Here is a 14,808-nt window from a genome sequence, read left to right as displayed (position 1 = left end):
ATTCATCCTTCCATTTCCGTTCTTCCTCATTATTTTTCTCACCCTATACCCCCCCCCCTCCCATGGGTCTCGCCACTCTTGGTCCCCCCCCCCTTCCCTTCGTCATACCCACGCATTCCCTAAGAATGCCCTGCCAACCCCATTATCTCCTCCTCCGCCTCTACTTTCCCCTCTCCCCTTCCTTTCTTTACCCCCCTCCCTTCCTTATTCTCCTCTCCCCTTTCATTTTTCCCTATTCCTTATTCTTCGTCCTTTTCTCTTCCCTCTTTCTATTTTCTCCCCCTATTCCTCCTCCCTCCTCTCCTTATCCCTCCTACCTTCTTCCTATCTCTCCCTCTCCTCCTTTTTCTACCCTTTTCCTCCTTTTTTACTCCCTCCCTTTATTCCCCGTCCCTCCTCTTCCTCCCTTTATTCCCCTTCCCTCCTCTCCCTCCTTTTTATTCCCCTTCCCTCCTCTATCTCCATTTATTCCCCTTCCCTCCTCTACCTCCATTTGTTCCCCTTCCTTCCTCTCCCTCCCTTTATTCTCCTTCCTTCCTCCCTCTCCCTTCCTTTCCTTTCCCTCATCTCCCTTCTCTCCCTTCCCTTTCCCTCATCTCCCTTTCCTTTCCCTCATCTCCCTTCCCCCTTCCCCTCCCCCCTCCTTCCCCCCTTTGCCCTCCCCATCCTGGCATGTTTACCCACGATGGCCACGTGTAGCGGAGATGCTCACAAGGCTGCACTCATCCCCGGGGTCCGCTGTAAGCTTAGGTGTGCCTCTCGGATGCTGCTTCTCTGCCCGTTGTTGCCTCTGCCCGTTGTTGCCTTTCATTGTGGAGGATCTAGGGTGGCGTGACTCACTCCGCAAGGAGGGAGGGAGGTAGTTGGCTGTTGTGAGGGAGGGAGGGAGGGAGGGAAAGGGAGATGGGAAGTAGGCATTGTGGGGGAATGGAGAGGGAGAGAGGGAGGGAGGGAGAGAGAAAGAGAGAAATAGATAAAGAAAGAGAGGGGGTATGGGGAATAGGGATTGCAGGGGGAGGGAGTTGGGATTGTAAGGGGAGGGTAGGCCGAGGTGTGGGTAAAATTTGAAAGAGGGAAGGAGGGAAGGACGGACGGACGGACAGAAAGACGGACGGACGGAGGGACGGAGAGGAGATTACTACCATACGATGACGCTTCTACTTTTTCTTCTGTTTCTGCTTGTGTTTCTTTTTTTTTTTTGGGGGGGGGGAGAACTTGGCGGCGAAAAGGATATTGTTGTTGTTCTCCTGACGTGGCACTCCGGGTAGGGAACGAGAAAGGGGGGAGGGGGGTATAAGTGCATGTGGGGGGTTTGGGGGAGAGTGCCGAAGGGAGTGAGTCATACGCGAAGGTGCGTGCGTGTGTGAGTGAGTGAGTGAGTGAGTGAGTGAGTGAGTGAGTGGGGGTGGGGGAAGGCGAAATCCGTGTATTCAAGTGTATTTAAGTGTTCATTTCTTTTGAGTCTTTCCTCCTTCTTCTTCTCCTCCTCCTCCTCCTCCTCCTCCTCCTCCTCCTTCTCCTCCTCCTCATTCCCAATCCCGCCACCATTCCCACACGCCCACCTCCATCACAACTCCCTCATCCCCGTTGTAATCTCCCCGCCACCTGATAGCCCTCCCTACCCCATTCCTACCACCACCACTTGCCCATCGCCCCTCCTCCCCCGATCGCTACTACCCTTTGGCCCCCCTCTCCCCTCCCCCGATCCCTACCACCTCTTGGCCCTCCTCCTTCCTCCCCCTCCCCCCCCCCCAACACGGAACGACGTCAGGGGTGTCGTCATCACATTTAATATAAACGTTGTCGCTTGTAAACAGCCTCCCCCCCACCCCCACCCCATCCCACCTCCGCTCCGTCCCCTCCCCCGCCCCGTCCTGTTCCTTGTTGGGCTTTGGGGGGGAGGGGGGTTCTCACGTGAGGTGGGTGCGTTTGTTTTGATTTTGTTGTTCTTCATATTTGGGCGGGTTGGGGTTGGGGGATAGAGGTGTAGGTGGATAGATGGAGGTGGAGAGGGAGATGGAGATATGGGAGTGGAGGTGGAGGTGGAAGGGAAGAAGGGAGAGACGAAAGTACAGGAAAAGGGGTGTAGAAGGGGGAGGGAGGGAGACGGGGTTATGGAACAGCATCCGTTTGCGTGGAATCTCATTATTCGCTCATGGTTTAGTGATGGGCACTGAAGGATGGGGAGTGGTTGGGTGTCTTCGTCGGGGGTGGGGGGGGGGGAGCTCGTTGGCATGGAAACTAGGCGTTGCAAATAGAGGAAAGTCACATTGCCTGGAACCGTGCAAGGTGAGCGAGGGTGTGGGTGCACGCGTGGGCAGGTGGGCAGTTGCAATATGCAGGATAGTGGCACGTGATCTCTCTCTCTCTCTCTCTCTCTCTCTCTCTCTCTCTCTCTCTCTCTCTCTCTCTCTCTCTCTCTCTCTCTCTCTCTCTCTCTCTCTCTCTCTCTCTTTCTTTTTCTTGCGTTCTCGCGCTTAATCTCTCACCTTTGACAATATTACCTCCTGCTCTCTCTCTCCTTATCCTTTCTCCCTTCCTTCCTATCTCTATTACTATCTCTGTTCCTTTCTCCTTCGTAATTTTTCACCCAATATGTATTCATTATGAATAAAGATCACTTCAGCTTATATATGATGTCATACACAGAATAATCAAATAAAATGCAGTGATAACATTAAACGCCTTTCTACGGTTGCATGCGTTTATAAGAATGTGGAGGGAAAAGAGTTGAGACTAGTGGTGCATGAAAGGCAATAGGTCGACGGTATTGCATGATACTCTCATGAGGGATGTGTGAATGAATTTTTTCGTCGGTATATTTCCGTTACGGAACTGATGACGGCTGTAGGTTCTATGTTTCACCGTTACCACCACCTATTGCCGACACCACTTTTACCTCGTCCTCATCCTCCACCACCTCCGCACCATCCACCACCACACCATCCACCACCACCATCCTCCACATCCTCCACCATCACCACCTCCGCATCCTCCACCATCACCACCCTCCATATCCTCCACCACCACCACCTCCACCTCCACATCCTCTTCCACCACCACCGCCGCCACCTCCACATCCTCTTCCACCACCGCCGCCGCCACATCCTCTACCACCTCCACCTCCCTCCTCCACAGCCACCTTACACACCCACCTTTCCACCTCCACAACTACTTTACACAACCACAACCACGTTACACAACCACCTTATACAACCACCTTATACAACCACCTTATACAACCACCTTACACAACCACCTTACACAACCACATCCACTGCCATTTCCACTTCCACAGCCACCACCACCACGTCCCCGAAACCGCTCGTTACTCAAGCGACCAGTCCTGGTGCTTTGGCCTTACACAGCCAGCGGAATCTGTGCCCGAACGTACGAGGCACTGGAGGGCGGATGGCCTTTCCGGGGGCGAGGGGAGGGGGGCGGTTGAATTGCATAGGTGGACTGTCCTTTTTTCCTCCCACTGCCGTTATGGTATGATTTTTTGAGAGCAACGAGTCGCGGAAGTTTTTTTTTTATTCCCTCTTGTCTGTCTCTCTATCTCTACTCCCTCCCTCTCCCTCTCCCTCTCCCTCTCCCTCTCCCTCTCCCTCTCCCTCTCCCTCTCCCACCCTCTCACCCTCTCACCCTCTCACCCTCTGCCTCCCCCTTCCTCCCCCTTCCTCCCTCCACCATTTCCCTCTCACCTTCTCCCTCTCCCTCCCCCCCTTCCCCCCTCTTCCCCTCACTCTCTCTCTCTCACTCTCTCTCTCTCACTCTCTCCCTCATCTTCATCTTCACCCTCCATCTCACTCTCACTCTTACTTTCACTCTCATTCTCACTTTTTACTCTTACTCTTACACTCTCTCACATATCCATTCTCGCTCTCTCCCCGGAGGTGGCTTGCGGCGAGGGTGGGCGGTGAGGTGTATGTGGGTGGGTGTAAAGTGGGTTGATATTTGAGCCAGTGCCCCTCGCTTGTCCAAGGTGAGCCGGAGAGTCAAGCCAGCCCTTAAAACCTACCTCCGCGAGCGCTCCGGCCTTTGGTAACGGGAAATGGTCGTGGAGGCGATCTCTCTCTCTCTCTCTCTCTCTCTCTCTCTCTCTATATATATATATATATATATATATATATATATATATATATATATATATATATATATATATCTATATATATATATATATATATATATATACATATATACACATATCCCCCTCCTCCTCTCCCCTCCCTCTCCCCTCCCCCCCTTCCTCCCTCCCTCCCTCCTCTCCCTCTCTCCTCCCCCTTCCCTCCCTCTCTCTCTCCTCCCTCTCTCTCTCCCTCTCTCCTCCCATCCCTCCTCCCATCCCTCCCCTCACTCCCAATGGGGAATGGAAAAGAACACGTTCAGGCGTGAGTCTTGTCCATGCTTCAAGTCCTGTTTGTTGATCCTTCGTCGCAAATACAAACAAACGTTACGCCCGTGTTCGCTCACATGTACACAGGCATGCACAGTTGCACACGCACGTGACCGCGTTCCCATAGAAGCCTCGTCATCGCACGTGAAATTACGAGAAGGAGAAGGAGAGATGACAGAGTGAACTTTGACTTCTCGCCGCATGACGTCACTCTCAGTGACCTCCCTTCCCGGGACGTCACTTAATGAACTTCCTCCCCCCCCCTCCCTCCCTCAATGACCTCCTGTCGCATTCTGGCTGTGGGCAAGGATATAGATTTTGCATTAATGCCCGTTGACTATGCCGTCAGAAATCAACATCAACAAAGAGATGAATATGATTCAACATTCGTTTCCTTGTCTTTTTTTGTGTCAATTTTTTATCGCTCCTTTTATGACGTTGCATGATTTGACAAACTTATAGCGTTGACCTTCGACCTTTTTTCGTCATTTGTATTAGCGCTCTACCGTAGAGAGAGAGAAATAAAGAAATAAGAGAAAGAAAAAGAGAGAGTGTCCGTCTGTATTTGTCGTCTACATGTATGAGACGTCCAAAAACGCAAGTCCAATAGGGGGTGAAGTTGAGGGGGGAGTAGAGGGGGGGGGGGGTAGTGCGACACCTGGTGTTTTCAGCCACGTTACTTGAGGCTTGGCAGGGCCGTGATGGCTTGCTTTGGCCCCTTCCACCGGGTTGTGTGAATACTGGCTCTTTAATGTCTTCAGGGAATCCGGGTCTTGCCATTACTTAGGGTGATAATGGTGGTGATGGTGGTGGTGATGATGATGATGATGATGATATCGGTATAAGGAATATCCACCCGTGAAAATGTCGCGTGCCGCATCTCTCGTTTCTTTTATATAGAAATCACTCCACCAGTAGCAATTTAGGTTCCATGTGATGATGTTTCGTCATTTAGCTTCTGCTGGTTTTAATTTCCCCCTCGTGCGAATACCCCCGGGGTGGAAAACAGGTACTCGGCAGGTACACCGATCTGGTATGAATTAAGGATGACTCATGCAGCAAGAAACCGGACTTTACAGCAGCCAGCACGGGCGGGAAATGGCGAATGAAAACAGGGCTGGGAGCAGCGAGCAAGCAGCGTAAGAATGAGGAAATGTTTGTTGAGCCGCCGACACGCAGGGACCACCTGCCAGGAACGCCCCCACCCCCACCCTCACCCCCCTCCACCTCTAACCCCTCCTGATTCCCCTCTACCCCCATCTCCCTTGTTATCTCTCTACCTCCTAGCTAGGGACATCTCCTTCCTTCCCCTCTCTCTCTCCTACCTCATTATCCTCTGGTAGGAAAACCTCCTCTCTGATACCCCACTAACCCTTTGCCAGAAACTTTCTCCCCCCCCTCCTCCCCCCTATCTATCCCCTCTAACCTTTTACCAGGAACACCCCTCCCACATTTTCCTGCTCCCTGCCAGGGACGCACATCCCTCCTTCTCCTTCCTACTCCCCTGCCGGGAGCACCTTCACCCCCTCTACCAGACCCCCCACCCCACCCCCCACTATCCACACATACCCTCTATACCAGGTTTGAAGTCGGAAGCAATCTCCTGTAGCTTGTGACCCTTCACCCTCGTCTTCTTTGCCGCCCCTCCCTCCCACCATCCACCCCCTCCTTCCCACCATCCACCCCCTCCCTCCCACCATCCACCCCCTCCCTCCATCATCCCATTTGTCTTCCTGAATTCCCCCTCCTGCTGTAGAGCCTTCCACATTCCCCTATCACGTTCTTTCCTCTTTCGAAGTGCTTTCTCTACCTCCTCCATCCCCCCCCTTCTCCTCCTCTCTCCCCAGTGCCTTTCTCGTCCCCTTCTCCCTCCTCGCCCTCTCTCCTCCCTTCCGTACACCCGCTACCCGCCCTCCACCCCACCTGTCGTCTTCCTTCAGCTTCACACCTTGTCCGTGACCCCGAGCACACATCCCCACCCTCCCCCCACTCTCCCCTCTCCTGACCCTCCCTCCCTTATCCCCACACCTTGCTCTCCCCTCCCTTACCCCCACACCTTGCTCTCCCCTCCCTTATCCCTACACCTTCCTCTCCCCTCCCTTATCCCCACACCTTCCTCTCCCCTCCCTTACCCCCACACCTTTCTTTCCCCTATCTTACCCCCCACTCTTCCTCTCCCCTCCCTTACCCCCACACCTTGCTCTCCCCTATCTTACCCCCACACCTTGCTCTCCCCTCCCTTACCCCCACACCTTCCTTTTCCCTCCCTTACCCCCACACCTTCCTCTCCCCTCCCTTACCCCCACACCTTCCTCTCCCCTCCCTTACCCCCACACCTTCCTCTCCCCTCCCTTACCCCCACACCTTCCTCTCCCCTCCCTTACCCCCACACCTTGCTCTCCCCTCCCTTACCCCCACACCTTCCTCTCCCCTCCCTTACCCCCCACTCGTCTCCCCGGCCTTCCCTACCCCTGCCCCTGCCCCCGTCCCCCCCCCTGTCCCCACCCCCCACACACACAATCCCGTTGCATTGGTCCCCCGAGGGATTTGAGCGTTGTGTTGTCCACGCAGGCACGAGGCACGAGGCACGAAGCACAGGTGTAGTCGAGTTGCCGGTAACTGTGTTCTTCTGCCCACGGTATTTTTTTGTCTTTCTCTTCTCTTTTCTAATCTTATTATGTTTATTTTTATTTTACTTCATTATTATGTAATCGTAGCAAGCATCCTGTCCTGCGTTTCGAGATAAGGCGCGATAGGAGAGGGAGAGGGAGCTAGCTGGGTGCCTGCCGGATGCGGACGGGGTTACGCTTTGGGAATTTACAACAGAGAGGCTTGCGGTGTGCTCCAAATGCCTCCATTGATGGGTTGGATTGATAGATGCATGAATGAAGGTAAATAGATAGGGTAGTGGGGGAGGGGTGGGAGGGCATGCGTGAATACAGGACGAAAGAGCACAGAAAACGAATAATTTCATCTAATTAGGTTATTACTAATATTATTTTCTTGTATGTGCAGACCCTGAACCCATCATACCAATTTATCGTAAGGGAAAGGCTTGTAAGTGACAGGTGCCCTTTTTTTCTTCTTGAAAACAAGGACACGCGCTTTGCTCCCGTCTTCCGAAACGAGCAAGACAAGTCAAGGTCGCTGAAGGGGGGGGAGGGGAGGAGGGGCATTGTTGGCGTGCATCGTGAACATTGCAAGCAGGTGGGAAATCAGATCAAGGAGGTGATGCATAATCTCTGCAAAACTGGGTGCTTAAGATCCTCCTCCTCCTCCCTCCCTCCCTCCCTCCCCTCTTTGACAGATGCTGAACTCGGGTTCTTGCTTGTTGTCAAGTGCCGTTGTGGTTTTCTTTTTGTTTTCACATTATCATTATCATTATTATTATTATTATTATTATTATTATTATTATTATTATTATTATTGTTGTTTTTTTCTATTATATATTTTTGTTTACAGTCGTTATTTGGTTGTTTGGTTGTTTGTTTTTTATTTGTTATTATCTTAGAGCTCATAATGCAGTTATTAGGAAGGTTAGATTGATTTCCCGGGTGCGTTTGTTAGTCTCAAAAAATATATCTCCGTTTCTTGGCAGTCGTTTAGCTCTCTAGATTATGGCCTCGGTATGGCCGCGGTCGTCACCAACACCCACCCCGTATCCACCTGACGTCCAGATGATGACTCCACATGAAGTCACCCACCAGCCTCTGTCCTCCGCTCCATTGTCCCCATCCACCCACCGATCAGAAGATTCCCCCTCCGGACTTCATCCACACTTCATCGTTCCACAGCCTCCTCCTTCCCCCCCTCCCTCCCTCCGATCCCCCTCAATCCACTCGCCCCCCAATCACCTGCCGCCGTTAGGGATGTTCGCTCGCGCCCCTGGGACTCCCACTTGACGTCGAGATTAGTTTATTTAGGGGAAACATTTCGAGTTGTTTTTTTATCTCATGTTTTTTACTTTTTTGAAACTTTGAAATATCAAACTTAACATTAAGCAAAAATAAAACTTTTTTCATCTTTATTTATTTATTTATTTATATTTATTTTGTATTATTTTATAATTTTCTGGCGATTTTGAATACTGTTAAGGATAATCATATTCGACGGACGATGAAGAAGGGGGAAGAGAGTGTGTGGCTGTGTGGTTGTTTGTTGCCTAAACAGCGGTGATAACGATCGTCGGGCGAAGGGGCTTTTGTTGTTGAAATAGATCTCTGTGCAAGGCGGTTGATAATACGAGTGAGTAACGAGTGGGATGGCCCGTTTTTGGGTGGTTGTAGGTGGGTGTCATGATGACATTTATACAGGTCTTGTTTTTTATTACTGTTCTTGTTGTCATTATTATTATTTTTATTGTTATTACTACCATTATTATTGTTATTGTTATTACTATTATTATTGTTGTTATTATCATCATTATTATTATTTGTATATGATTGTCCCTGTTGTCATAATTATGATTTATTATTGCCGATATACAATTACCAGTACAAGAAGCGAACGAAACAATAGCTATAACTGCGCCACAAGCAGAGAACTTGCCAGTGTCACCTCGCTAAGGACAGACTCATGACGCTTCTGCTCCTCCTCCTCCTCCTCCTCCGCCTCCTCTCTCCTCCTCCTCCTCCGCCTCCTCTCTCCTCCTCCTCCTCCTCCTCATCTTCCCTCCTCCTTCCTCCCTCCTCCTCCTCTCTCCTCATCTTCCCTCCTCCCCATATTCCCCCTCCTCCTCTCTTCTTCTCTCTCCTCCTCCTTCTCCTCCTCCTCCTCCTCCTCCTCCTCCTCCTCCTCCTCCTCCTCCTCCTCCTCCTCCTCCTCCTCCTCCTCCTCCTCCTCTCCTCCTCCTCCTCCTCCTCTCTCTCTCTCTCTCTCTCTCTCTCTCTCTCTCTCTCTCTCTCTCTCTCTCTCTCTCTTCCTCTCTCTCTCCCTCCCTCTCCTCCTCCCCCCTTGCTTTGCGAAAGAAAGCTCAAGCTCACCAGAGACTAGCTGTGACAGGGCGAGATATGCCGCGACACCATCCTCGTTGTCTGTGCATTATTATTTTTTTATCAAAGTTTTTTTATTGGATTGTGCACGTTTTCCATCTCTCAAATGGGAGATTTTTATTTTCCTTTGTGTTATTATTTTGATATATCATTATTGCTGTTGCTGTTGTTATCGTTGTTGTTGTTGTTTTTGGTATTATTATTTTTTTTTTACTTTGTTTTTTATTATTATTCATAAGCCAGAGGTTCGTTATTGTTCATCCGTGGGACGCGTATGAACTGCTTCCTCTTGGCTGGGAAATTGGTAAGATAAGTTTGTGGTTAGCAGACACGTGCCTGAGTGGTGGGGTGGGGTGGGGTGGGGCATAGTGGGGGTAGTGGGCGTGGGTGATGGGAGGGGGTGGTAGAGGTTAGGTGAGGTTGGAGGGGGGTGGGGAGGAGGAGGAGGAGGAGGAGGAGGAGGAGGAGGAGGAGGAGGAGGAGGAGGAGGAGGAGAGCGAAGGAGATCCTGAATGAGTGTCAGTTGAAGATGCGTAGGAGGGAGGGGGGGGATAGGTTAGGGGGGGGAGGGAGGGAGGGAGGGAAACAGCGCTTGCCCAAGCGTGAAGACAAGTTGATAGACGGCATATAATAAGTTTTGAATTCCTGTTTAGAGTGATTGCTTTCGAGCTCAACTGCAAAGGTGAGAGGTCGAGTCGGGGAAGGTTGGAAGAGTATGGTGATAAGGGGAGGAGGGGGAGGGGAGGGGAGGGAGATAGGGGGGAGAGCAACCTGCATTGTGGTGCAAACGTGCCAGATCTGCCACCACCAGGTTGCCCCTTGCTAACTCACCTTCGTTGCATCTAGAATCGTAGCACGTGTGTTGAAAGGCCGCGCAGCATCTCTCACGATAGGAGAATTACATTGCATTCTTGATGTGCATTTCATCATCTTCTCCCCCCCCCCCCTCCCCCCCGTGCTTTGATCAGCGGCAAGCACCTGCGTTGTTCGCCCGAAAGGTGTTTGCATATGAGACAGAGGAAAGGAGTGAGTGGGGCGAGAATCATGAAGGGTGAGTGAGTGAAAGTGAGAGAGAGTGAGAGTGAAAGTGAGAGAGTGAGAGTAAGAGTAAGAGAAAGATATGAGATCCATGTCCACTGTTGTCCGGCGGCGGCGGCTGTGTTCAACCGTCATGCTTTTGTATTTTGAAAGTGGAGCACACGTAGACGCACAGCCTAAGTAAGATCTTGGCATGACGCCAGGTGGTACTTAATGACCGGGGTATTGTGTCTAGGTTCATGATACGGTGGCCAGCGGGCTCTGTTACATCGACGGGCGTCGTTTTTATCTTGTTTTTGTTTTTTTGCTTTTTGGTTTTGTTTACACGTTGTAGGATGTTTTTTTTTTTTGTTCTTGTCTTCTGTTATTTTCATTATTATTATTAGTAGTAGTAATAGTAGCAGTAGTAGTTATAGTTGTATTTTTTCAATTTATTTTAGTCTTTCTCTCTTATTTCTATTGTCTGTCATTTTCTTTCCTTCTCTCTTTCCCGTCTCTCTCCTCTCCCCTCCCTCCCTCTCTCTCTCCTGACCCCTGACCCCCTTCTCTCTTCTCACCCCGTACCTCACCGTAATACAAATGACTTATTTATCTTTGTGTTAGATAGTGGATCAGGTGGGTCTTGCATGTGCTGACGTGGCTGACATAAATTGTGCTTTTATCTTTCACTTTTACTAATGAATCTATTTTTACTTATTTTTACTTAATTTTATTGATATCTTATTACGGGAGGAAGGGGGCAATTATGTTGTCTATGTAAGTGGCAATGCATTCCTATGTAGCCTTTTATGATTCATTTCAGATTTCTTCAGAAAACTGAAGTATCACTTCAGCAAAATCTTCATGTCAAGTACACCAGGATGTTTAACAGAAATATTGAACATATATATTCATCATTAATTTAACTTACAGATCGAGATGTCTCCGCAACACCACCGGCGACCAATAGACGTGGGCGCGGCATCGGCTTTTATCTTTTAGACGATAAGCAGATCAAACAATCCTTGACTTGTAAGGCTTTATACTAAAAAACGTTTTCTTTCCTCCTTTTCCCCCCTGCAGGAGAGAACGTTAGTCCTTGACCAGCCGGTGAAGATCGGACGCTCGGTGGCTCGGAACCGGCCAGCAACCAACAATGCCATCTTCGACTGCAAGGTGCTCTCCAGAAACCATGCCGTGCTCTGGTATGAGAATGGGAAGGTGAGTTGCGACGGATGATGACGATGGGTTTGTTTTTATTGACGGTGGGAAGGTGTGTTTGAATGGAGGAGGAGGAGGACTTGTATATCTCTATATGTATGTATGTATGTATGTGTGTGTGTATGTATATATGTATGTCTGTCGTTATGTATGTATAGGCTGTTGTCTTGTGTGGTTTGTTTAAGGGAATTTATTTGGTTGTATGGATTTGTTTCCGGTAGAATGAAAGATTGATGTAATCAATTGAGTAGTTTTTGCTGTGGGTTAGAACCGCAATTAAAAAAGAGCTCCGTAATACTTTGTCATAAAGCAATTTCTGAGTAGAAATAAAGAACAGACAAAAAAAAATCTATTGGTCCTGATATTCCTAATTGGTTATATGAGGGTAGTGCATTGGGTAATTCCACACAAGGTAAATCCCATTTTATTAAAGACTATCAGCGGGAAAACCCATCAATTGGCTCAGAACCCCTGTATTGACTTCCCACCGCAAGTAACTCTTTATAGGTTACCTTAACCACACATCCTTGCTCAGATATTGCATATTTGCAAATTTACGAGTGAAAGTAAAAAAAAACAGTTTGAAGTTTTACAAAAGACCGATTAGGTTGATTGAAATGGGGCAGGAAGGTGAGGTTTTTCTTATTGTTGTTCAGAGCTTACAAGGATGTTTATTTCAGTCAGTGATTTATCAGTAATATAGGTGATACAGTAGGGCCTTTCTGCATATTTTAAGTTTTAGGTATGGGGTGTTCTGTTTGTTATGCAAGGTCAGTAATTTTCTCTTGTAGTTGTAGCTTTGTTGTAGTAGAGGAGCCATTGTTAGGTTTGACTTAACTGTATGTCTATATTATGTATTTTTTTTTAATTTCCAGTTCTACCTGCAAGACACAAAGAGCAGCAATGGCACATTTGTCAACAACCAGAGGCTTAGCAAAGGTTCTGAGGAGTCTGCCCCAAGAGAGGTGTGCTCAGGGGATATTGTACAGTTCGGTGTTGATGTCATGGAGAACTCCAGGAAGGGTAAGCACACTTTTTTTTCTCTCTCTCTCTCTCTCTCTCTCTCTCTCTCTCTCTCTCTCTCTCTCTCTCTCTCTCTCTCTCTCTCTCTCTCTCTCTCTTCTCTCTCTCTCTCTCTCTCTCTCTCTCTCTCTCTCTCTCTCTCTCTCTCTCTCTCTCTCTCTCTCTCTCTCTCTCTCTCTCTCTCTCTCTCTCTCTCTTTTTCCCTCTCTCTGTTGTTCACTATGCTGATGGTATTGATATACAGTTTATGTAGATTGATGTTTGAAATCTAGGCATGTGATTGTTGATATATTTTTGTGAATGGGGAGTAGCTTCATCAAACATAAAACTTTTTTCTTCTGTTTTCAGTGACACATGGATGTATAGTGGCAACCCTAAAACTATATATGCCAGATGGCCAGGAGGCTAAGGCCAGGTAAGATATATCTGTAGATTTAGAATACAGCTGATTGTTAAACCTGTGAGATACAGTTAAAGTATAGAATAGATGTAGATTTATCTTTACAAATTTTGAAATGAGAAATTGTATGTCTCTTACAAGTTTTGTTTTTTGTAGTCCTTCAACAGCAGTAGGTGGAGCAGTCACCAGCGTCTCAGCACAGGAACTGTATCAGTTACGAACGTATCTCCAGGAAGCAACTCACCGCGAACAACAAATTGAGACAAAATTGGCTACTTTGCAACGATTGGTGTCTTCTACTCAGGTTTGTTTGAAAAAATATTTTTCTCCCAGTATATCCCAAAGATTAAATACTTATTCATGGAAATCTTACCATATCTATATATAGATATAGATAGATAGATGGTATGGTTAATTGGAGTAATATATAACATTTGCTGGAGTTTTGTAATGAGAACTAGAAAGAATGTATCATTAAAGTACTTGAATATCTATTTACAGGAAGCTGCTACACAGAGCTGGAATGCCATGATTGACGAAGATCGGTTACTGCAACGACTAGAAACCTTAGAAGCTCAACTTACAACATACTCCAAGGTATGCAATATAACAGTGGTATTCAGTGCATGCCTCATGAGCTGCATGCAGCTTCTGACAGCCTAATTTGAAACTCTGTCCAGGAAATATTTTGCTAATAGATTAATACTAAAAATAAAACCTTTACTTTTCCTTAGAATATTCTGCATGTTATGAATTCATAAATTACTTAAGAGTCTTTTGCCTTGCAAGATATTTATAAGGAAGTAATGTAAGAGGTGTCTTACTGTAGTTAGGTACACTGTATATAACATTTTGATATGGCTCTCTTGTGAAAATTGGTAAATATCACTACAAGAAAGGATGTTAAGAAATGAGCAGATTTTTTATTTAGATTTTAAAAATTATTTGAGCTTGTAAGGCTAATTATTTCAGTGTAGGAGCTAGTAGCATTTGGTCAGTGATAATGGATAGAGTTTTAAAGTTCCACGCTAGAAAATTCAATGATGGAAATATAGTGGATAGATTGCATACAATACCTGTATGCTTTGTTCATACTACAAAATCTGGGGCACCGACCAGCTTTCCTAATTCACGCGAATGTTTGTCTCCCGGCAGAATTACCCTGAAGATAGCGTTAGGGAAGAAATGCGACGATTGCTGGACGAGAAAGGCCAGTATGAGACCACTGCCAAAGAATCATTACGACGGGTTTTGCAGGAGAAGTTGGACGCAGTCACCAAGCTGGCAGACTTAGAAAGGTAAAGATAATGGAAGGAAATAGAATTGAATTGGGAAAAGCAGAAATATTGGAAAGAAAAGATATTAAGTTGAATGTTTGAGATGTTTTTCTTTGTACCTCTTATTGTTCTTGTGTTATAGAAGCTTAGTGTTTTATATTTTATGAGCTCTAGAATTCCAGGGTATTCTGATGATATAGAATCTTCCATGATTAGAAGAAAGGAATTCAGGAATGAGAGCTATGAGTATGATTATCCATACAGAAATATGGGTTGGTCTTTTCCGAGCTATGAAATTTATTTAAAAAAATAATGGCTTAATAATAACTCATGATTAACAAGGGCATAAGAGAATAAGGTTACATTGACAGTTTGTTATGCTGTTTATTACTAATAGTGTACAAGAGTATTAATTTATCCTGCTGACAACTTTGAAGGGAAGTTTGACTACTCTAAAAAAATTTTTTTTTTATTTATATGCTC

General features: G+C 47.4%; 1 protein-coding gene across 12 annotated transcripts in view; it reads left to right on the top strand.

The window, feature by feature from the left end:
• Positions 1-14,808, top strand: part of Slmap (Sarcolemma associated protein) — an 82,762-nt gene that overhangs the window by 52,334 nt on the left and 15,620 nt on the right. For all 12 annotated transcript variants that reach the window (XR_015192634.1, XR_015192632.1, XR_015192633.1 and 9 more), the window contains 6 exons: positions 11,488-11,625; positions 12,501-12,648; positions 12,997-13,063; positions 13,205-13,352; positions 13,550-13,645; positions 14,204-14,346. Coding sequence is in view for 6 of the 12 variants with exons in the window: in XM_086556061.1 (XP_086412187.1) it covers positions 11,488-11,625; positions 12,501-12,648; positions 12,997-13,063; positions 13,205-13,352; positions 13,550-13,645; positions 14,204-14,346 (740 nt within the window). In the remaining 6 variants the exon portion in view is untranslated. The remainder of the gene's footprint in view (positions 1-11,487; positions 11,626-12,500; positions 12,649-12,996; positions 13,064-13,204; positions 13,353-13,549; positions 13,646-14,203; positions 14,347-14,808) is intronic.

Source organism: Penaeus japonicus, unplaced genomic scaffold, assembly GCF_977035675.1.
Source record: "Penaeus japonicus unplaced genomic scaffold, GWHDUDI00000001_assembly GWHDUDI00000031, whole genome shotgun sequence".
Taxonomy (NCBI): Eukaryota; Metazoa; Arthropoda; class Malacostraca; order Decapoda; family Penaeidae; genus Penaeus; species Penaeus japonicus.
Note: the sequence above shows the minus strand (reverse complement) of the source record. Positions and strands in the feature narration are given on the sequence as shown.